Below are 23,561 nucleotides of genomic sequence, written 5' to 3' on the forward strand. Positions count from 1 at the left end.
TGAAAGCATTACTTGAGAGAAAATAAACTCTTGAAAGGTGATTGTTTCCTTAAGAAATTAGTCTTATGGCCACAGGTCGTGAAGATGTCTATGGGAAAAAAAATTTTATAGGTATGGATTCAATATTAATCTAATACTCAACTAATACACCACTGGTAACAATTGGAATTTAACCTAAGTACCCAACCATGAGTTTCCATCTCAAAGAATTTCAGAAGCTTAATTGTGCTTTCTTTCAAAAATTGGGACCCCAAGTTTAATTTTTTATAAAACAATTCAAATATGGCTTAATTAAGTCTAAAACAAAGTAAAAATAAGCATAGAAACATGGGATGCTATTTAGTAGTCAAAAATCCTCAAAAACCATTGAAAAATATTGAGTAGGAGAAATGATAGAGGGGCATATTGTAGCTTGTTCCTCCTTGTGCCAAGTTGCAAGCACCATGTGCCGTTATGTGCTGCATAGAATTTAACAACACAATGCTATCACATATAGCATATAGGGAGAACTTTTGACGAACCTCATTTCTTCATCTAACATTTGATCAAAGTGATATGGGTGCTCACAAAAAGCTCTTTAAGTTATCTAACTAATGATACAGATCTTACCTTTAAAACATTTCACACAAAGGAGCTAGATACCCTAACACAATTTTCTCGCTTTCATACACTTATTCACAACAAAGGCATCCAAGACTCATCACATGTGTCAAAAGTTATCACCAACACCTAACCCATACTCAATGGACTTAAGATTACTTATGCAACATACCATGATCACAATATAACACTTAAATCCCTATTTCAACTCTCAACCCTTTAATATTGAAAACAGAAGGGGGATCTAACATTGCAATAAAATCATAATATCTATATTTATGTATCATTTACATACTTACACTATTAATTTGGCCTCATAACACATATCTCGTACATATGAAATAACCCATGGTGCAAAATACACCAGCATGTCATTTAAATAACTTAGTGTAAGTATAACAAAATAATGTAGTCTTAATTGGCAAATATCATCATAAATTACATATAAATTTAAATAGAGAGAGGATATACACTAGGAATGTCAAATTCCTGAGCCTTGAAAGCTTTCCTTTTTTTGACATCCGAGTTAAAACCTGTAAAATGTTTAAAAAGAGGGGTGAGTACAACTATTTAATAATCATGATACGTCATCATATGCAATTACTTATTAATTGACAATTTAACATGTGCAAATGCTTATGAATACATACATTTCTGAACTCGTAAGGAACTCACATTTTACCACATGAACATTCAAGCAATCACGTTATCATTTTCAAAAATAATCTCACAATAGACTCTACTATAATAACAACCATGTGATAATAGCAAATGTAAATATAACAACTTATAACAAACTAAGCAGCTATATGATACGTTGAATAAGAATGTATGATCTGACCATCTTTAAATCCTCCTTACACCATCTGATTGAAACCGTGGGCTACAATTCAATTAGGGTTTCGTTCATGTGAATGAACCACCTAGGTTCACCGATCATAAAGAGTGATGCGGCTAAAAATCACTACACTCACTCTTAGACCACAACTTCCTACATTCTTAAATTCTTGAGGTGTCGTAAACCCTAGACAATCTCCTTGACAAGCTAGTAAAATTAGCTAAGTTCGAGTTCCTTAACAGATAACGAGACAGTCCCTCAACAAATAGTGGAATAAGGCTACCCCTCTATTCCAACTACTGGCAGCTATTACCATATAGATTTTATCTATTCCTCTCCCTAAGAAAACTCCCATAAAAAATGATCATGCTATGAATTATTCTCACTCATTTCACATATTCACGTATACAAATACAAGCTCATTGAATTCATACAATAAGCTATCACATGTAAGCATAAATTATCTTTACTTATCATACATAACTTCTACTCTCAATCTCATATACTTGTATCACATTTGCATAATCTCCACTTTACTCGTATAATGCATTTAAGCTAGTAAATCAACACAATCATCTCATCAATTTGTCAGCTTCTTGCTTCAAAATGTAATCACAATGTTTCAAATATTTCAAATTTATACATCAAATTCATAACCAGATGGGTTAATCAAATCTTACGTATTTTGCATGTATTGACGATAATGTAATTCAATCATTCATGTCAAATCTTTATCTTTTCCAAAAGCACAAATTAATTAACAAATAACTATAAATAAAAATTTTCTTCAGTTATCTCAAACTTTTAAGCGGTCAAAGGTTTAGCTCTCAAACCAATGCTTTTCAAAGCTTACTCTTAAGCCAAATAGGTGCACGGATAATTAATTTATAAGTATGCATGTTCAAGCTCATCATTGTCACCATTTACACAACTTAAATTTTCTATTTCCAACACTTCAACAACCTTAGATTCACTTTTGTAAATACTCATATTCATTAGGCCTATTAACTCCTACTAATCTCATTAACTTAAATAGGACTATTAATAACTGTCATTATTACCCAACAATCATATTTATAGCTCTCAAACTACTATTTTAGTCCATAATGATGAGCCCATGCTTAATGATACATAAAACCATTAATATTATGTTTAAATAATTTAAAAAGCTCCTATTGACTTTATTTAAGCTAATGGGTTTGTACCCATAATTTTCATGGATCAAAAATCACTCATAATTAACGAACCCTAACTTTAGAACTTCTAAAAAGTGAAAGAGGAAACAAGAAAGGAGCTTATGAAACTTACCTTTTATGTTTGCTAACCTCATAATGCTTAAAAATCCTCCAATAAGCAAACCCTAGTGGAGCTCTCAAGCCTTCTTTGTCCTTCTCGTCTAGTTTTTTTTTTTCTTATCTCTTTTTTTTCGTGTCTGAGCATTATCCTATCACTATCAAAATTTGGCTATGCATCATGACACTTGACACATGCACCACAGCATGTGGCATAGAGAGGGTTCCTTCACATTTTTTGGCCTATTACACCATGGCACATGACTTACACATCATAATATCTGGCACAAAGTTATTCTTCCTTGTTTTTCTCTCCTTTAAGGTCCAAGTAACTCAACCTTACTCCGAACCCAAATTTAAGGCTAAAATCATAACCTAAAACATTCATTAGTCATCTCTGACCACACACATCGTACTAATTTTACTTGATCACCTTTGATAGTTTGATTAAACGGAAAGTAAATTTTTAAGATGTTACATTGCAATAGGTAATGATAATATTTTTCATCAGACATGATTTGATGGCTTATTTTAAGGTTAAGTGATAAACTTGCCCATAAATTACATGTTTAACACTAAAACTCATTTTTAATATAACCTTCCTCTTCAACATTTCAAAACAGCATAACATTGCACTACCATTAACAAATATTAATTTCAATAGTTAGTTGACAAAAAATAAAAAAAATGATAAAAAATTGATTAACTATCAAAATTAACTTTTTGTAAACAACAGAAGCAACATTGTACTATGTTTAAAAGTTGAAGAGAAATATTATACAATAAATGAATTTAAGTTTCAAAAGTTAAAGAGAAACATTATACAATAAATGAATTCAGGGTTATAGACGTTACCTAGACTATAGTTTAAGGGTAAAATTGCCCTTTAATCTCATTTTATAAATTTAATTTTGTCATTAAGTTGCATAAATATATAAAATTTAAGAAAACATACTATTTAACACTTGCTTCATTCAGATTACAATACAAGTCATTGCCAACTAATTTACATTTCTCAAAATAAGTTGGTTAAAACATTGATTCTCTAAATTTTTTCATTCATGTCATTGAGTGTAATAAATATAGCATTTAGCTTATTCAAAACATTATCATTAACTATCTAATGAATTAATGGTGTAATTGAAAAAATATAACACATACACAATGTCATATATTTTAAACCAAATAAATTTTTTTAAAAATAACTTATAATGTAATTTAGAGGGAGTTTAATTTAGAACTCTCCCCAAACCTCCTTAAAAATAAGAGAAGAAGAGAAAGAAAAAAAAAAAGAGTGAGCTTCCACAAGGAGCGCTTATATATATACATATACTTTTTTAATATATGTACGAATTTTTATGAAATTTTTCATTTTCAATACTTTCTTTCTTATTTTATAATTTTTTATAAAATATAAGATCTTCTCTTTCTTCTTCTCAAAAACAAACTGCACGGAAACTTACACGGATCAATCCAAAGGCGGGCCACAAACTTTGGTGCCACGTGGCGTTTTCCATTCCACGCTTCCTACGCTCGATATTTTTCTCGAGTCTCTTTCCCTGTGGCAACTTGGCTTCTTCCTCTCCTATTTAATTTATAAAATTTTTAAATTGACGTAAAATACTCATCTATTTTAAATTATAAAATATTTTTAAATAAAATCTTACCTATCAATAAAACTCATTAATATACTTTACAATCTCATTTTTAAAATAAAAATATAAATTTTTAAAAATATTCTTCATTTAATATTTTATTAATAAAATAATATTGAAAAGAGAAATATATGAAAAATGTAATATCAAAAAATATCATCAATGAAATCTCATTTTCATTAAAATATTTTATATTTTATGATGTTAATTTTTTTTAACAATATTTTATAATTTGAGACAAAAAGAATAATTTATACAGTATTTTCAATTTAAGACTACAATTAAAATATCAATATATCATTGATGAAAAAAAACGTATTTATAATAACATTGACATGTATTATAAAATTTTGAACAAAATAATGACCACGAATATTTTTATAAAAGTCTTTAATACATGAAAAGCATGTTAATTTACATATATTAAAGCATAAATTGTTACCATCTTAATTAAATGATTTGAAATTAAAATTAAAATTAATATAAAATCCCAACATAAGAATGGGGGAAAAGAACCGGAGGGAAGCCAAATTTGCAATCGCGGGGAAACCGCGAGAGTTTGACTGTTCCTTCAAGCAAGTGAACTGCGCGGTAATTAACGGCGGCGTTGGGAATTTGGACAATTTGGAAACGCCGTTTGAAATTTGGATAATTTAGAAGTTTTCTACGGCACAGTTTCCTTTTTTCTTGCCACAAATTAGTGATTGCTTATTTGGCCAACCAAAAAAGAAAAACGGTGATTGCTCGGTCCTCCCATACAAAGCAGTGACTTGGTTCATTGAGCCGGGAGAGACCAAAGAGATGTCAAGGGGGACAATGGCGGTTTCGGGGTTGAGAGTGGGCCGTTTTCCGTTATTGTTGCATCATCATCACTTATCATCAACCTTCAGGAAGCTTAACGTCCCCTCAAAGGCAAAGGGGTTCACTCTATATTCTCGCTATGCACAAGCTCAGGATCTGTTCTCGTCTCGTCGTTTACAAGGTTTTTTTCTAATTGGATTCTGGGTGTGGGTTACCATGTAAACCTCTATTTATATACAAAAAAATTCTCCTAATTGGGCTTCAAATTACGGAGGTTTTCCTATATCTTGGCTGGTATCTGCTACTGGCTTTCGAAACTACGTTATTCCTCCACCTGTGACACTTTTGATTTGAATTATACAGTAGAAGGTTATACTAACGTTAGTTTCAACCAATCCTAATATAATCGACACTGCCGAAATGTCTGGACGTGGCCAGATCATCAAGCTGCACGGTGTTGATGGGTTAGATACTAGAGAACTTCATGTAGAGCATACCCAAAGATCTAATCTTACCATTGTCGCTGCTTCGTTAGCTCTTCTTTTAATTTTTCCGCGGGCCATAATATTATTATGCTGTATGGTCTGAGTTGACATCTGTAAATTGTGTCTTTACCTCAGAGAGTATTGAAAACCTGCCGAAACTGGTGGAAGACATTGTCCAGACATCTATCAATACCGGTCCTCGTGGTGTGGTTAGGCTGGCTCAAGGTGTTCAAGCATTTATTGGGGTCGGTCAAGAGTGGTTAACAGATGCATCAAAGGTAACCCAATATGTTTGTTTTGTAGGCATATCCTGCAATGTAGTCTGTTATTCTGTTTTCCCTAAAGATCTAGAGGCAATGATATTGCTTTTTGTACATTTTACCATGCATCATTTGGCATCCTGATAGTGGATTTTATTTCTTTAAGCTGTCCATTAGTAATATGTTTGTAGAAGTCAACTGCAAAAATCTGATTTTCTTACTTTTAGTTTTAGCTGTAGTAAGTCAGACTCATGCCTTGAATGGATTTTTTACTTGTCATCATACCATTCCAATGGAGGAGGATATTTTGTTGAACCAAAAATTCTTGGAAAGATATTTGTGGGCAGAAAATTACTAGCTTATAATAGTGAATTCAGACATATCCCCCCCTTCCCCCCCCCCCCAAAAAAAATACTTTTATTTGTCTCCTAATAGACTGAACTGTTAATTTTCTGGCATCATCTGTAGTCAACAAATTCATCTGCTGGGTTACCAACTGAACTGCAGCTTGGTTTACTTTCCCCATTCTATTTGAGGAGACTGTTTGAACGTATGGGGGCAACCTACATTAAATTAGGTCAGGTATGGATTAACAACCTCCCCTTCCCTGTGGGTTCTCTGCCTGGGTTGTGTTTGTTTATGTTATGTCCATTTGATCACAATGATTATGCATGTTTTTTTTTTTTTTTAAGTCTAAAAAGTGTAATAGATGATTGTTAGGGTGGGTAAAGAATGATGCAAAAAGGCTTTTATGATCATTTGATATGTATATTCTTTCAATTACCTCTTTAAAAGTTCTTTCACTTTTATGCTGGCCTTCATACTATGAGCTTTTATACTAATGGCTATTTTTGGCTTCCATTTTGTAGTTCATAGCATCAGCACCCACACTGTTTCCTCCTGAGTATGTACAGGAATTTCAGAATTGCTTTGACAGAACTCCTCCTGTTCCTTTTGAGGAGATACAATCAATATTGCGTGAGGAACTGGGAAGACCAATTGATAGTGTTTATGATTATGTTGATCCAACACCCCTTGCTTCTGCCTCCGTAGCACAGGTGTATAGCATGTATCCATCTTTAACTACCTAGATATTTTCATACTTTTATTGCTGCTAATACAATTTTTGATAATGACATCTAGGTTCATGGTGCAAGGCTAAAGGGCTCCCTGGAGGATGTGGTTATAAAGGTCTTAAAACCTGGAATAGAGGACATATTAGTGGCAGATCTTAATTTTGTTTATGTAGTTGCTCGGATATTGGAGTTCTTGAATCCTGAACTAAGCCGGACATCACTGGTATAAACAATTGGGCAGTTCTTCTGGATTGTCTGCTGTTGCTTTATATGTGCATGTTTTTCTGTTTGTATATTTATTTTTATAATTTTAAGTATTCTCTTGAGCAACACTGAAGTAAATTCTGAAATCTTTAATAAGCTGCCTGTTTGTCATTCTTGTTGCTTTCTCCGACTTCATTGTCTTTTAAATGGAAGGGGACTTGGAAGTTTTACTCTTTGCCTTTTTAAGTCACTACTGTTTTCATCTATGGGCTATAAATCCCTTGTAATGTAATCATCCTTTCAGTAGGTTGGTATTGTCAAAGACATACGGGAGTCTATGCTTGAAGAGGTTGACTTTTACAAGGAGGCTGAAAATGTTGAAGCTTTCAGGAGATACTTGGAAGCTATGGCACTCACTGGCCAGGCAACAGCTCCAAAAGTGTATCGAAACTGCAGTACTCGGCGAGTTTTAACTATGCAGAGACTTTATGGAGTTCCACTGACTGACCTTGACTCCATAAGTTCACTAGTTTCAAATCCAGAAGCCAGCCTCATAACTGCTCTTAATGTTTGGTATAACACCAAATTTCTATTTGCAACAAATATGTATTGTTTTCTTCATTTTATCAACATTAAAATTTATGCGCGTCTCTTGATACAAAATTTCATCTCTTGGTAAATAATGATTTAATAGGTTTGGAAGTTTGCTTGCATGTGAGTCCTTCCATGCAGATGTTCATGCAGGCAATCTGTGGCTTCTTCGTGATGGCCGTATCGGGTTTCTTGACTTTGGTATGCATTATCTCTTCTGTGCATGATTTACGTTTGCCTATACTTTAGCTCCTTCTTATAGGAGAGTTTATTTGCCATCTGTTAAATTAATAAACGTGTCAATGTGGTCTATACGTTCTATGTGAAATTTAAAATTTTCGAGTTTCTAGATGTCTTTAATTAAATAATACTGTGTTTCATCACTATAACTTATTATTAGTCTTCCAAGTTGCAGTTATGCTAACTTGAGTCATAACTAGTATGCTGTGATCATTGAACTGGCCCAATGCTTTAGCTTCCGAAGTCCAGATCCTTGAAACATATGGGCCTTACTTTGGAAAAGCATGATTCAAAGGTATTAATGAACGTTGTAAGTTAAATGATAAGAGTGAAAATGGACAGGCATGAAATTGTTATTTGTCCGCTAAATTATTTGAAATTTTCGAGGTGAATATCAAATGCAAGAAATTATCAGTTGTCTTTTAAAGCAATAAAGAGATATGGGCTTTGGGTTTCATGCAAGAGATATCAGTGTGTAATCCAAATAATATTTCGTTGTATTTTATCATATGGCAAACAAAGGCTAGGTAGTATTTATTACATGCAAATTTTCTAGATAGAAGCTCGCATTAGTCTTTGTCATTATCTCTGTTTAAATGCTCTCTTACCTTGCCCATATCAACTACTAAGAAAACTGGTTATATTTTGAGTGTTTGATGGTTATATCATCCTTTTGGTTATTGCTTCCACACAATTCCCTTGGAAACAAACAAGATAAACTTTTGCTTCAATTTAAAGGAATTGTTGGGCGTATATCTCCCAAAACATGGGCTGCTATGGAAGTATTCTTGGGATCCATTGCCATTGAAGATTATGACTCAATGGCGTCTGCGTTGATTGAAATGGGTGCTACAAACAAAGATATTAATGCTAGAGCCTTTGCCAGAGATTTGGAAAAAGTGTTCTCAACAATTAAGGTAAGCACTGTAACTCATTATGAATGATGTGTGTTCCACAGGCTGGTATGCATGCAAAAGTACCCTGCTTACCTGGAAAATGCATGTTGGTGACATCCTGATTTCCCTTGTGCTTACATAATTAACTAATACATCTGTCTTTTCCTCGGTCTATATTTTTCAGTCTATTCTTTTTATTATTCTGATGCATATTTTAACAAGTGACTGTGATTTTTCAAATTATTAGGAATTAATGGGAAACTAGTAGAGAAATAACAAAGGATAATTCTTTCTGCAGGATGCTCATCTATTAGTTGTGCTATGATGTCAGAGATTTGTATGCCTGTGAAAGCATTCATGCATCCTTGTGCATAAAGAACAATTTAATGTTTGGTTATGATAAATTAGGTCTGACCAATTTGGGTTAGTATAGATGGTATCCTTTGCATTATTGTTATTTGTAGACAAAGAACTTCATCCAGAAAAGTCTTCTTCCTTCTGCTTTGGACATGAATTTTCATCATTTAGTCATTGATTATCAAAACCATGCAGATAACTTAGCCCAGACCTGGTTTGATGTCGTTGCTTGCGTTAACGTATGTGCAGGATTTGGACACTGAAATAGTTGTGGCAACTAGAAGTGGATCAAGTACAACTGCAACTGCTGTCTCTGCTAATATTGTAGTCGATGAGAGGCAGATGAATGCTCTCTTCCTTGATGTGGTAAGCTTTTAGTTTGGACCCCTTTAACTTGTAAGTAGGTATCAATAGGTCCAGAAGGCTCTGACATTTGATAGGCATATGGTAGAACATCTGTCACTTGCTAAGCTCTAGAATTATAATGCACGGAGTACAATTTTTCGCACTGCCCCCCTGATTTGATGGATTCCTACGCGACTTTTGAATTGTCAGAACATGAGAAATTGCCAGATTAATGTCGGACGAACAAATTCCATCATTCCATAGTTGAAAGCAAATTGTGCATAAATATGATCATGATCATAATCCAATGTCTATATACTGTGAACCATATCCAATGATCAATATCTTGTGTAGGCAACTGGCAGTTTGATTATGTTAGTCCCTGATATTACTCTGCTCTCTAACCGGTTTGCAGGTTCAGGTAAGTGAATCGTATGGACTTAAGTTCCCTCGCGAATTTGCACTGCTCCTGAAGCAGCTCTTGTATTTTGATCGGTATACACGGTTGTTGGCTCCCAATTTGAATATGCTTCAGGATCAGAGGATTAGAATCGCCTCCAATAGAAGAAGCAAATATAGAGATAGTTTCGAATGATATTATACGAGAAACTCTATGTACCCCTTATCAGGCGGAAAGCTTTGACCGTATTGTTACTATTGTACATAAGCAAAGTGTCTTAGTTGGTAGTTAACTACTTGATTGGAACACTAGAAAAATCTGGAAATTCAACACTAGCTTAACTCTTACTCATTGGATGATACCGAGTTGGGTTACAAGTTGGAACTGCTCCCTGCAAAAGTTATGATTAGGGAAAGAAAAAAAAAATGATATTATAAACTTTGTCTTAGCAAGCATCTACAAATTGTGTTACTTACTTGATAAGATCGACTATTCTTATTCTATATGCCGTGCTGGTGTTTATGTTTCCTGCAAACTTAATGCGAATGAAAGGAAACTTGTGTGGCGGCTTTTTGGTTGCAAAAAACGGAATCATGATCCAAATCACGTCAATGACCAGTAGAAGCACAGCTCTTACGAGCCCGAAGCTGCCATAATTCTAAAAATTAGAAGCAATAATAATTTCACACTTATGCGGAGTTATACGATGGTGGACTGCGTGATTGAGATTATCTTGATTTGCGCGCACATAGTCCAATAGATGCACGGTCGTCTTGTAGGTCATATATTAGTGCATCTTACACTGATGAGAAATTTCCCGTTCTCAATGTATGCCGGTTTACTTCTGATCCACCAAAGACAAAAGAAATAGCGTTGACTCATGCTCGGCCCTTGACCCGCCTGTCACGATGGTTCCTGAGAACTGTAACTATTTAGCACCATTTCCCGCATGGTTTTGTTCATTGACCATGATGTTACATGCACCTGATGATTTTTTTCCTCCTATCACATGACTTAACGAGGTATACCCCATCAGTTGATGAAGCGGTGAACTTCTTGCTGGTGGAAGTGGGCGAGCATCCATTTGTGATGATGCTTTTTTGGGCACGAACACATCGGAGATAAGTCCAGCCGATCCAGTTGCTCCTATAGGAATCTCGGTTGAACTAGAATGTGTTGAAGCAATCTTCTCTTTCTCTGCTATAGCCTCAGACATCCCTCCAGAGACACTGATCTTGTCCAAAGCCATGCAAAGAATGAAAGGCTGTCAGGGAACCAGGATCTTCAGAGGAGCAGCTTTTAGAAGCAGAAAGTCCATAATTATCTGAATATGAAACAGTGTCCGCTGGTGAAGAATTGTAACGGCTGGCACCGGAGTCTGAAGGCCGATTACTTCCACCAACCACCTTCGTTTGGTCATCAAGCTCGCCTGACGCATATGAAACCATATGACTTCCGTTCATCAGTGAAAATTTGAGCACCTCTGAACAAGAACCACACTTCAGCTTATGATACACCCTTTTGAAACGAAGAAAATCGGCAGGCAGCTGCAATAGCCTGAAGCAGTGATGACAGGTGGCAAAAGGGGCCCCACCTGCCGCTGGGCGGACATGTCGGCTAGCCAAATTCTGTTTCTCCTTGTGATATTTCTTTGCCACATAAACTGATTCCTCTGATCATCAGATTTTGTTTCACAGCGGTATAATGAGGTTTTAGAGTTCAAGGCCCATTGTGGATTCAAAGGATGAGAGCAATAAGGGGAGCAACAATTGTGACCATGACAATACTCGTACGGTCCTTCATTCTGGCAGACATGTGGAAGCAGCCCTGCTGGGCATTGCCACTCTTGGGGGAAGCAGTGAAAACAAGAAAAATCAACATGGTGTGTACTGCTTGTTGCCTCAGCTGAACCAGGATTCAGTGAAAGTTTATGCCTTTGGCACCAATTTGCTCCGTGATTGCATCTACCATAGCACTTTGGGTAATCAAGAGCCCCAAAAAATCTTTCCTCTTGAAAATCATGGCTGTGGTATGACAAAGTATGCTTTCCTTTATAAGTGATAGAGGATAGTCTTCCACTTGTCTCGCCATTTACAGGGCTAGTTCTTTTGAGTTGATCCTGCAATATGTGTATCATTCTTAGCAATTTCATCTTCTCCTGGTCAGGGTCCTCGAGAGTGTCAGATGGAAGAAAGGTTGAGCTGCGGTATAGCTCATCTAGTAATTGATTTGATGGGGTACCACTTTCATAGACAGATTGAGAACCACCATAGTAATAAGGCATTTTGGATGAAAACTCCCTACTCTCTACCGCTTTCATGATATGATGATTTTCACTGGGAAAATCTGATGAAAAATTCAAATCTCCACATATCATGCTATCAACGAGGAGTTTTGCCATTCTAGGCCATTCATCAGAAACATCATCATCAACACTGTTGGTGTTGTCCAAAGGATTTAAATGTTGGTAACAAGGGATATGGTGGTCCATCCCATCATCAGAAGAGACACTACCATAATAAGCATGAGAGCTTCTAGTGGCTGGGGAATTGGACAATTCTCCAAGAGTATCACTAAATTCCGAACTCAGGTTAATTACTTCTGTGGCATCAGATTTGTCCATGGACCTTACGCGTTCAAAGCTGAGAATAATACTATCATGTGCTTGCTTCAACTGTTCAGTATAAGATAATATATGATTATCTAATGTAGCATGACCTTTACCGATACAAGCAGTAATTACAGAAATGCTCGTTTTTTCAGAGGCTACGTTTGCAGTAGTTGAGATTTTGGAGGTAGAGACTCTTTCAGTGTTGTTCACTGTTGATTTTGCACCTCCTGGAGCTGATTTGTCATCTTCTATATTTTCTTCACGTGATGTAGAATATAACTCAACTCCGCCTATGTTTATAGCCGGTCCCAAGCCCGGGTAAAGGAGGAGGGTTGTGTTAGGCCATCAACAGCCAATGTAAAACTTTGTTGAATCTATCATGAACATGGACAATAGACGTTATAATGTTAATGCTAGGTCGTTGCCCGTAAGTAACGCGCTGCATGGCTCGAGTACAGTGATAAGTGAGTTAGAGCCGCTGCATCGGCGCCCGGATGTAGTGTTAAATGAGCAAGGGCTACCGCGTCATTCTGGACGCGCGCGGCTAAAGAAGTTAGTCCATAAGAGCAAAATTAGATTTGGTACTTGGAATGTTGGGACATTAAATTGTAAATCTTTAGAGGTTGTAGGGGTTATGATTCAAAAGGAAAATCAATATCCTTTGCCTGCAAGAAACAAAATGGCGTGGAGAAGAAGCTAAGGATATTGAAGGTTTCAAACTTTGGTATACAGGAAAAGTAAGTGTACGCAATGGAGTAGGCATCATTATAGATAAGGAGTGGAAGAAGAACGTTGTAGAAGTTAGCAGAATCGGAGACAGAATTATTTCCTTAAAAATGATAATTGGACGTGAGACTGTTAATATTGTTAGCGCTTATGCGCCGCAAGTCGGGACAGAAGCCAGTCTTAAGGAATTATTTTGGGAGGATCTAGAGGGGTTGATTCGACATATACCACAGAGTGAAAAAATTTTTATTGGAGGAGACTTTAATGGGCATGTTGGGAGGGAAGCTGGTCAGTATGCGAGGGTGCATGGTGGTTTTGGTTTTGGAGAGCTAAACAATGAAGGACAAACTCTTCTTGATTTCTCATTGGCGTATGATTTTAAGATTGCCAACACTTGTTTCAAGAAGAGAGATGAGCATCTCATCACTTACAAAAGTAGAGCCTCAAGGTCACAGATTGATTTTCTTTTGGTTAGGAACACAGATAGAAGACTTTGTAAAAATTGTAAGGTGATCCCCGGAGATGCTGTTACGACACAACATAGGGTCCTAGTCCTTGATGTGTGTATTATGAGTAAAATTCAAAAACGTCGACAAGTAGTAACAACAAGGATTAGGTGGTGGCAATTAAAAGGTGAGAAGCAAGATATTTTCAAGCGAAATCTTTTGGATAAAGGAATTTGGGAATCTCAGGGAAGTGCTAACATCATATGGGAGGATATGGCTAAAAAGATACGGGAGGTTGCAAAAGTAGTTTTGGGAGAATCGAAAGGTTCTGGTCCGAGAGATAAGGAGTCTTGGTGGTGGAATAATAGTGTACAGGACAAAATCAAGTATAAGAAGAACTGTTTTAAAGCCATACATTTGTGTAACAATGAGAAAATTGGGAAAGGTACCGTATGGCTAAGAAGGAAACTAAGAGAGCTGTGGGTGAAGCTCGTTCTAAAGCTTTTGAAGAATTTTATAAGAACCTTGAGACGAAGGAAGGAGAGCAAAATATTTATAAGATTTCCAAGAGTAGGGAAAGAAAATCAAGAGATCTAGAACAGGTAAGGTGTATTAAGGATGAAGAGGGAAGAATTTTAGTTACAGATGATGAAATTAAAAATAGATGGGAGACTTACTTTTCTAAACTTTTCAATGATGGAGAGGATTCACCTAGTAACTTGGAGAATTTAGTAACTAGTGAAGGAGAACAAAATTTGTCATTCTATCGAATAATACGTGATAAGGAGGTAAAGGAAGCTCTTAAGAAAATGGCAAATGGTAGAGCCAACGGACCTGATTGTATATCTATCGAAGCGTGGAAATGTTTAGGTGAAGAAGGGGTGAGATGGTTAACTAAGTTATTTAATGTGATTTTACGGTCCAAGAAAATGCCTGATGAGTGGAGGAGAAGTACATTAATTCCTATTTATAAAAATAAAGGAGATATTCAGAATTGTACTAACTATAGAGGGATTAAACTCATGAGCCACACAATGAAATTGTGGGAGAAAGTAATTGAGCACAGGTTGAGATTGGAGACAAGTATTTCTGAGAATCAATTTGGTTTTATGCCAGGTAGATCAACTACAGAGGCGATTTATCTACTAAGGGGATTAATGGAAAAGTATCGTTGTAAAGATAAAGATCTACACATGGTTTTTATTGATTTGGAAAAAGCTTATGACCGTATACCAAGAGAAGTGCTTTGGAAAGCGTTGGAAAAAAAGGAAGTACGGATTGCTTATATTAAAGCCATACAAGATATGTATGAGGGGGTAAAAACTAGTATAAGAACACCTAGTGGTCAAACAAAGGATTTTCCTATAAAGATTGGACTACATCAGGGATCATCTCTGAGTCCTTATTTGTTCAACTTGATTTTAAATGTTTTGACGGAACATATTCAAGAAGAAATCCCGAAATGTATGCTTCTCGCGGATGATATAGTTTTTATAGCAGAGACAAGAGAAGAGGTTAATTGTAAACTTGAATTATGGAGAGGACATTGGAGTCGAAAGGTTTTCGTCTGAGTAGAAGTAAGACGGAATATTTATATTGTAAATTTGGTAAAGGAATATTCGACAATAATTTGGAAGTGAAATTGGGAGATCAAATTATACCTCAAGTGGAAAAGTTTAGATATTTGGGAGCCATTATTCAAAATGATGGCGAAATCAGTGGAGATATTTTACATAGAATTCAAGCTGGGTGGTTTAATTGGAGAAAAACTAAAGGAGTTATTTGTGACCGTAAGGTGCCTAATAAACTTAAAGGAAAGTTTTATCGCACTGCTATCAGACCGGCAATGTTATATAGTAGTGAATGCTGGGCTCTAACGGGACAGCAAGAGCATAAAGTTGGAGTAGCAGAGATGAGAATGTTACGATGGATGTGCGGACATACACGTAAAGATAAAATTCGAAATGAGCACGTACGCGAAAAAGTGAGGGTGGCACCTATTGAGGAAAAGATGGTAGAAAATCGGTTGAGATGGTTTGGGCATGTACAAAGAAGACTAAGGGAGGCACCAGTGAGAAGAGTGGAACATATAACTTTGAGTCCGATTAAGAGAGGTAGAGGAAGGCCTAAGAGAACACTCTTGGAAGTTGTTGAACGCGATCTCTTAATTAATAATATTCCTAAAAGTTTGATAAATGATAGAGCACAATGGCGTCTTGCAATCTATGTAGCCGACCCCACCTAGTGGGATAAAGGCTTGTTGTTGTTGTTGTTGTTGATGTAGAATATAACTCCTCTTCCGTTCCCTTTGATAACAAGTTTTTATTATCTGACTCTTCTGATTCAGCTAACTGCAAGTTTGCATCATTGGCCACAATTTCACATCGAGTCAGCCCAATTGAACAACATTTGTTTGACACCTCATGCCGATTGATTTTCATATCTGAATGTTCACCGACATCCATCTCATTTTCCATATCCTCATCTGATAAATTAGAAATTTCAAGCTGCTCTCCATTGCATTCCCCATGTTCATTTTGATCCCTTCCAGCATTTTCAACAGAAGAACACTCTGTTGCTTTGGTCCCCAGATCATTCTCCCTAGGACCATTTTGATATTGACTCTTTTTACAGTTATCATCTAAGGAAAGTTCCGCTGAGAAATCAGGAGTTGTTGTTGTCCTCTCAACATTCTTCTGATAAGAAACTAGCTGCTCTTTCTTGCTAGATGTATCCTCAGAAACAAGATCTGATGTGTTTCCAGGAGTTTTTACACTTCCATGTAAGCTGGACCCTGGGTTCACGTCCTTGCTTTTCCTTATTTTAGCTGTGAGTAGATCAGTAAGACGATTTCAATAGCAAGTTCAGAACAAGATGCATTCTAAATAAATTTCCTAATTTCTGAAGATGTATACAGAAACCCGCCAACAGAGATAAGTGCATCAGTAGCAAAGCAAAGGGATAAATCAAATCACAAAAATTAATCTGGTTTGAATAATTTTGCGAGAGAATACGACATTATTTAAAAGTTAGGATCAAATCAAGCACATTATCAAAGAACTTCACCTTGGAGAGTCGTGCCACATCCACCACACTTGTAAACATTATAATGCGGAAGCTCTGGAAGAAGTAGCCTGCACTTAGGACATCTAACTAGTCGAAGTTTAGTAGCCCATTCACCAGGCATCTTTCTTCAAATAAGTAATAACTTATGGTCCGAAGGTCGTCTTTTGAAATTTTGCCCAAAAGCATATGTCAAGCTCACATACCAAATGCATCAACTGAACAGCGTTCTTTGGTTGAACCTAACGAAAGATCTCCCCCGTCTATCTCCCCTGTCTAACTGTCTGCATCGGACAGTAATAAGTTTGGCTTGGATTCTAATAAACTATTTCTTAGCTAGAATCGACAGAAGTCACATTGGTGTAAATGGAGATGTATTGAAAGAACAGCAAGATGCTAGTAAAGCAAAAGAGTACAAGTCTTTCGTGTATATTGATGAGTCTAGAAACAGCCCATTATCTATCGGCGTACATGCCAGTACATATGGAGGTTGCATATTCCATCGACAACAGAACAAGATAAATCACAGTGAAACATTCAAAAAGCCATAGCTAAGCTGGGAAATGTCATGGACAAAAGTGGGGGGAGGGGAGCAAATTTAACGTTAACCATCATTATTATATTCCAATCTTTGTCAATGACAGGCAGAATTATATGGTCCAACAAAAAATGATGCCGTATCGTCGAGAACAAGAAGTCTACAAGACGGGCACTTTGTGATATTCACGTTTTCGATACTTGAAAATTTTTATCAAAGTTCAAACAGTTGAAATCGTGGTTTTCTTTTCTTTTCTTTTCTTTTTTTTTTTTTGGTTGACTTGTCCAGCCAATAAAACTAAATCACTAAATATCAGTAGAATATATATGATGAAAAACCAGAAAACTATCTTTGATAGCATGTGCAAGTTATCTGATCACAGTTACCTTAAAAGTCTGGTCAGATCGAATCATATTTATAGCTCCCAGCAACCGAGAAAATTGCAGTTTGTTTGTAAATAGGTACTCGGGAAAGAAGAGAAGACAGGATGAAACAATAACGGGGAAAAACAAAGATCACTATAGGGAGACTAAAACATTTGAGTAAAAGAAACACAACGATGTAGCATGAGGAATATAAAGACGACAGAAGAGAAGGAAAATCTCAGAAATCGAACGGAAGGAAAGAAGAATGGGTGAAGAATGAGGTGCAGTGTATTGACTGATGATAAAGGTGAGGGGGGACCAAAAGAAGGAAGCCGTGAGGAAAGAAGAGAGACTGGATGAGAGAAATCTTTTCTTTGCCGCAAAGTTTAGGAGCAGAGAGGGACAGATGGACAGAGGGACAGTTGGAAAGAATCATCAACATCACCGCCATGATCATCATCAACGTGATCATCATGTTCTTGTTCCTTGGAATGATATGATAAGACATAAGAGAAGAGCTAAGCAAGAGAAACCTAAACCCAGAAAAACGACGTATTGCGATTCTTCTCAGAAATGGTTGTTTGTGGTGAATCACCACACCACCGACACTCGCGCGTGGGCATAAATTCAGTCCTCCCTTTCACTGCCGTGGGTGTTTTCTAGCACTGCCGAATGGTCCAAGGGTTTTAAAGCTCAAGGGCGCGACCGTTGATGAGGTGGCACCACGTGGGTCCAATTTATTAAATTATTGATAAAATCAACCTCAATAAGAAAATAAATCAATCAAGGACCGGGAGAAAATTTATATCCATCAATAATTATTTATCATTAAAATTTAAATAAATATTTATTAATTTAAATTAGTTTTCTATTAATAAGTATTATTTAAGTTTTAATAATAATTTATTTTAACTTGATAATAGTCCATTCAAATTTTTTTATAAAAATTTTAATAATAATTAATTATTAATTGATATAAATTTTTTTTAATGATCCTTTATCGTCATTTTCCCTCCTCATTAAATCCACCTAATTCTTTTCAGAAAAATAGTAGTGAATAGATCAATGAATGTTGGACATTCAAAGTGTTGTTGTATAGCAATTGTTGAATCCTGGTATATTTCCACCACTTTTTTAAGAAATAAAAAATAAAGAACGCTTAAATAAAGAGAAATATACTTGATAATATTTTTTAAAAAAATAAGCAGTATTATTCATAACAATAAATAATATAGCTTATTAGAAGGCTTATATTTATAAATAGATGAGTCATAATATTTTTTATTTATGTCCACATAGTGATCACCATTTATATATTTCTATTCAAGAACTCATTATATTATGTACTCTCTTTAATCTTATTTATATAGTAAAGAAAAAAAAATTATCTTATTTTTAAGTTATCTTAATTAAATTTTTTACACAAATTTTTTCTTCTATCTTTCATTAAATGTTAGAAAAAAAATATTATTAAAATATATATATTTATAAAAATAAATTTAAAAAATTATTAAATTTTAAAATAGAATTAATAAATTTTAAATTTTTTTTAATTTTAATAAAATATATTAAAAATAATTTATAAATAAGATAAGAGGATTATAAATTTGGATAAATAAAACTTAATTTTCTTACTACCTCATTACCTATAGCTATAGGATATCCAAGCTAGCATTACTTAAAGTTAAAGGACACTTCAATTTATATTTTTTTTTATCATTTCCAGAAAAAGGATACTCCAATCAAACGAGTTGGCGGGCGACGGGATTATTCATAATAAAGCAAAGAAAGAAAAAGAGACTCAAAACTTGGCAGTGCCGATGATTATGGATTTAAGGGAATCTCCATTGTGGTTTCAACGACGCACGGATTCTGCTTTGCAATCTAAGTTAGATCCTTATCACGGTCTTAAAACTTCCCAATTCTTAAACTATACCAATTTCAACGTGATCAATTTTTTAATTTTTATTAAGTCAGTCAAACTCTTAAAATAAAAAAAAATTAAAAATTTGAATATAAAAAGAAGGAAGCTTGGATGAAAAAACTTGAAAGCTTTATTGATTTGTTTGTTTTTTTGTTTTGCTTGTTGTTTAAAATAAGAGTTTATGGAGGTATTTATAGGCCTCCTCCTTTCTCTAAAAAATTTTCACCTCTTTAATAGACGGTGGAGATTAATTTAATCTTATAATTTACATTCATACTTTAGAGTGTTCCATAAAAATATCTACAATAAATATCTAGATATTTATAAAGATATTTTTAGAGAATAATCTTTAAGATATGTGTGAAATATTCTAGAATATCCTAAAATATTTTAGACATCTCTACATTACTCCATAAGTTTCTAAAATCTTCTAAAAACTTTTAGATCTTTTTAAATTTCTCTAGATAATTCTAAATTGTTCTAGACGCTTCTAGAATATACTGGATCCTCCTTGAAAGCTCTGGAATTCTCTCCGTTATTCTAGAGGTCTCTAAAAATTCTACAACCTTTCAGATTTTTTTTATATTTGAACATAAATTGTGACATTCTCCCCTACCCAATCCAGTGATGCCCTCGTCACTAACTTGATTCATGTGTACTTGGGATCCCTCTTGGAAAGATCCTTCTTCTTCTTGGCTTTCTTATGATTCATCTCCCCATGAGATGAGATCATTCTTGGCTTTCTTGACATGCTATCCTCCTTTAGTACTCGTATGGTTGATAATCGTGAAAATCCACCCCTTGAAGTGGGTATCATGCAAGCAACTCCTCCTTTAAGGATGCAAAATATATTATGATATGACATGATAAAGGCTTTTACCTTTCGCATGAACTCTAAAACAAGCACCACTTTGTTGTCGTCTATACGTGCAATTGAGAAATCTACCTTTCTAGGCCAACCCTAAGACATAGCTCAACCCCTCAAGCAATGCCAACTAAGGGTTGAGGAGGAGAATTAGAAATTTTTAGTAAACCTCCCCTTTTTTCAACTCTAAGACCTACCCTCTTGGCCTTTTTTGGAGAAATGAAATTGTGGTTTGCCCCAGTATCCACCATGATGCTAATAGGTTTCCCATTTAACTTAGCATTCACATGTATTAATTCACTTCCTTGTGAATGTTGGACTTTAGAAGTGTTGAGGAGTTGAATTGATCCTATCCTAAAATTTTTCTCCTCCTCTTGCGCTTCTTGCCTTTGCACCAGAGCAGATAATGACCCCAACTTTGGGCAATCTTTCATCTAATGAGGTCCTTGACATATAAAGTAGTGAAGTTCCCTCTTCTCCTTCTGCTTTGTCTAGGATCCCTTCCCAGTGTCTCCCTTGTTATCACTTTCTCTTTAAGGTTTGTTCCTTTATTGTTTCCTTCCCTACCATTCTTAATATTAGAGTTAGGAAATCTATTTTTAAGAGACTCACCTCTTTCCCTCTAAAGCTCTGCGAGACTTTCAGCGACTACTATGACTTCATCAATAGTCTTGACACATAGCTGTTGCAACTCATGCTTTGCCCAATTTTGAAGAGCATCAATGAAGTAGAAGAGACCCTCTTCATTGCTCAGATTTAGAATATGAAGAGTTAAAGAGGTGAATTCCTGCACATAGTTTGAGATAGTAGTCTTATGTTTAAGCTCCCTCAACTTCTTGCGAGCTACATAAACCACGTTCTCTGGATAAAATTGTCTTTTCAACTCCTTTTTAAAATCTTCTTAGGTATTGATTGTGCAAAGCCCTTTATCTATATCTGCATGCTTCCTTCACCACATAGCATGGCATTATCTGTAAGGAAGCAAGCAACAGTGTGTACCTTAGTTTGATTGTCTGTTATCCTTAAGGTGTTGGCATAGCATTTCATCTGCCATAAGAAGTTCTCCATTTCTTGGGCATCTCATACACATTTAAACTCCTTTAGTTTAGGAAGATCCATACTTACTTCCCTTATTCTACTATTTTTATCCAATATTGGATTCCTTCCTTTTACCTCTAAGGAAGTCTTGAGAGTGTTGAGTTACTGTTGCATTGCGGTGATAACCTTCATTACCTTTGCCTCTAAGGATCTCATCGCCTCCTTGCATTGATTCTCATTGTTTTGCAAAGCATCCACACTACTTTTTACCCCTTCAAGTTCTTTAAGAGTGCATGTGGTCCTCCAACATACTTATATCACTTTCAATCTTCTCAACCTTACCAACCATCTTTTCCATGGTTCTTTCTAAGGCATCAATTTTAATCGCCAAAATAGCAAGGTCCTCGGAACGTACTTTACTAGTCCCTCGTGCCTTCTTACCACCATAATGTGAAGGTTGAGATTTCATTCCTTTCTCTTTAATGTGAGCAAGAGTCTTCTCAGTTACACCCGACATCCTCGCTTACAAGTATGAATACAAATCACAACTCTCTCGAACCTTGGCTACAATACCACGTTATCATGGCCTTAGAACTCCCCAGTCCTTGAACTGTGCCGACCTTAGCGTGATCAACCTCTTGATCTTTGCTAAGTCAGCCGAACTCTCAGAATGTAGACAAAGAAACTAAAAAATTTGAACACAAGAGAGAATAGAGTTTGGATGAGAGAACTTGAAAGCTTTATTGATATGCTTGCTTTTCTTGCTTTGCTTGTTGTTTAAAAATGAGAGTTGTGAGGGTATTCATAGGCCTCCTCCTTTCTTTAAAAAATTCCCACCTCCTTAATGGACAGTAGAGATCAATTTAATCCTACGATTTACATTTATCCTCTAGAGTGTTTCATAAAAATATCTACAATAAATATCTAGATATTTATAAGGATATTTCTAGAGAATAACTTTCAAGATGTGTGGAATATTCTAGAACATCTTAGAATATTTTAGAATATTCTAGATATCTCCACATTCCTCCATAAGTTTCTGAAACTTTCTAGAAACTTTTAGATCTTTCTAAATTTCTCTAGATAATTTTAGATTATTCTAGATGCTTCTAGAACATACTGGATCCTTCTTGAAAACTCTGAAATTCTCTCCGTTATCCTGAAAGTCTCTAAAAATTCTATAACCTTCTAGGTTCTCTTATATCTGAACATAGATTGTGATAGCCTGCTTCTCCTTTCTAGTTTGTGTTTTTTTTCTCACTTTTTTTTTTTGCTTTCCCACTCGGTATCTTAAAGAGTTTGGATCTACTCAAGACTAATTCGGATCTTAACTTAGGTGGGGCTCTCTTTGAAAGGATTTCACAGGTACCACTGGTGAGATATACTTTACATGATCAGCTGCACTGCTGCATACTATATGACTCAAACTCAAGATCCCAAGTTAAATTGTCTAGATCCCTAACCATTAAGACAAACACCCATTGGTCCTTTCTAGTTTATTTTTTTCCGGCAAAATTCTCCTTTCCTTTCCCAATCCTTTAAGGCCTCCTTCAAAAGGCCCAAGCCCCAGGCAATACAAAATACAAACTAAAAAAAAAATTACCGTATGTTAAACTGGAAACTCCCACATTAAATTTTGATTTGAAGCTTTTTTTTTTGGGGGGGGGGTCAAATTTGTACATGAGCTCCACTTAAGGACTCATGCTCCGCGAATGAAGATGACTTCTGATAGAACAAGTAAGAATACAATAATTATTCTCATTTACCGAATTATTTTTTCTTCTACGCATCAGAATCAGCGAGTTGAATTTTCGAGCTTAAACAAATTGGTTTACAATTTTATAATATAAAACCTTAAAGAGTAATTTTTTAGGAATTGGTATTAATATATCGTGGCCGTATCAAAGTGGCAATTATTTGGTTGTAACATTTTAAACTCAATTTG

The 23,561-nt window shown here is 35.4% G+C and overlaps 2 protein-coding genes across 3 annotated transcripts; one reads left to right on the forward strand and one right to left on the reverse strand.

Annotated features, from left to right (window-relative positions):
* Window positions 1-5,073: 5,073 nt before the first annotated feature.
* Window positions 5,074-10,488, forward strand: LOC129294379 (uncharacterized aarF domain-containing protein kinase At5g05200, chloroplastic). The gene is made up of 10 exons (XM_054932703.1): window positions 5,074-5,367; window positions 5,807-5,949; window positions 6,400-6,513; window positions 6,801-6,989; window positions 7,075-7,230; window positions 7,519-7,784; window positions 7,906-8,003; window positions 8,781-8,959; window positions 9,545-9,661; window positions 10,056-10,488. Exons 1-10 carry the CDS (start codon window positions 5,187-5,189, stop codon window positions 10,233-10,235), a joined length of 1,623 nt encoding a protein of 540 aa, XP_054788678.1. The 5' UTR covers window positions 5,074-5,186; the 3' UTR covers window positions 10,236-10,488.
* A 5,515-nt stretch (window positions 10,489-16,003) lies between these two features.
* On the reverse strand, window positions 16,004-17,987 carry LOC129294380 (protein ENHANCED DISEASE RESISTANCE 4). 2 transcript variants are annotated; one of them, XM_054932704.1, is made up of 3 exons: window positions 17,811-17,987; window positions 16,890-17,170; window positions 16,004-16,650 (listed from the first exon to the last, which is right to left on the reverse strand). In XM_054932704.1, the coding sequence occupies exons 2-3, from the start codon at window positions 17,008-17,010 to the stop codon at window positions 16,004-16,006; spliced, it is 768 nt and encodes a 255-aa protein (XP_054788679.1). In that variant the 5' UTR covers window positions 17,011-17,170; window positions 17,811-17,987. The 2 variants fall into 2 exon arrangements, with proteins under 2 accessions (XP_054788679.1, XP_054788680.1); XM_054932705.1 differs by lacking the exon at window positions 17,811-17,987 and having other exon boundaries at window positions 16,890-17,480.
* Between the last annotated feature and the right edge of the window lie 5,574 nt (window positions 17,988-23,561).

Source organism: Prosopis cineraria, unplaced genomic scaffold (genome assembly GCF_029017545.1).
Source record: "Prosopis cineraria cultivar Desert tree isolate PC_DT_omini unplaced genomic scaffold, ASM2901754v1 PC15, whole genome shotgun sequence".
NCBI lineage: Eukaryota > Viridiplantae > Streptophyta > Magnoliopsida > Fabales > Fabaceae > Prosopis > Prosopis cineraria.

Excerpts from the sequence above, each read along its gene's own strand:
- LOC129294380 (XM_054932704.1), bottom strand. The coding sequence starts at position 17,010 with ATGCCTGGTGAATGGGCTACTAAACTTCGACTAGTTAGATGTCCTAAG. Across the intron at positions 16,651-16,889 it reads ATGTGGCACGACTCTCCAAG|CTAAAATAAGGAAAAGCAAG; the intron begins GTGAAGTTCTTT and ends ATCTACTCACAG.
- LOC129294379 (XM_054932703.1), top strand. The coding sequence starts at position 5,187 with ATGTCAAGGGGGACAATGGCGGTTTCGGGGTTGAGAGTGGGCCGTTTT. Across the intron at positions 5,950-6,399 it reads GGTTAACAGATGCATCAAAG|TCAACAAATTCATCTGCTGG; the intron begins GTAACCCAATAT and ends CATCATCTGTAG. Across the intron at positions 7,785-7,905 it reads ATAACTGCTCTTAATGTTTG|GTTTGGAAGTTTGCTTGCAT; the intron begins GTATAACACCAA and ends ATGATTTAATAG.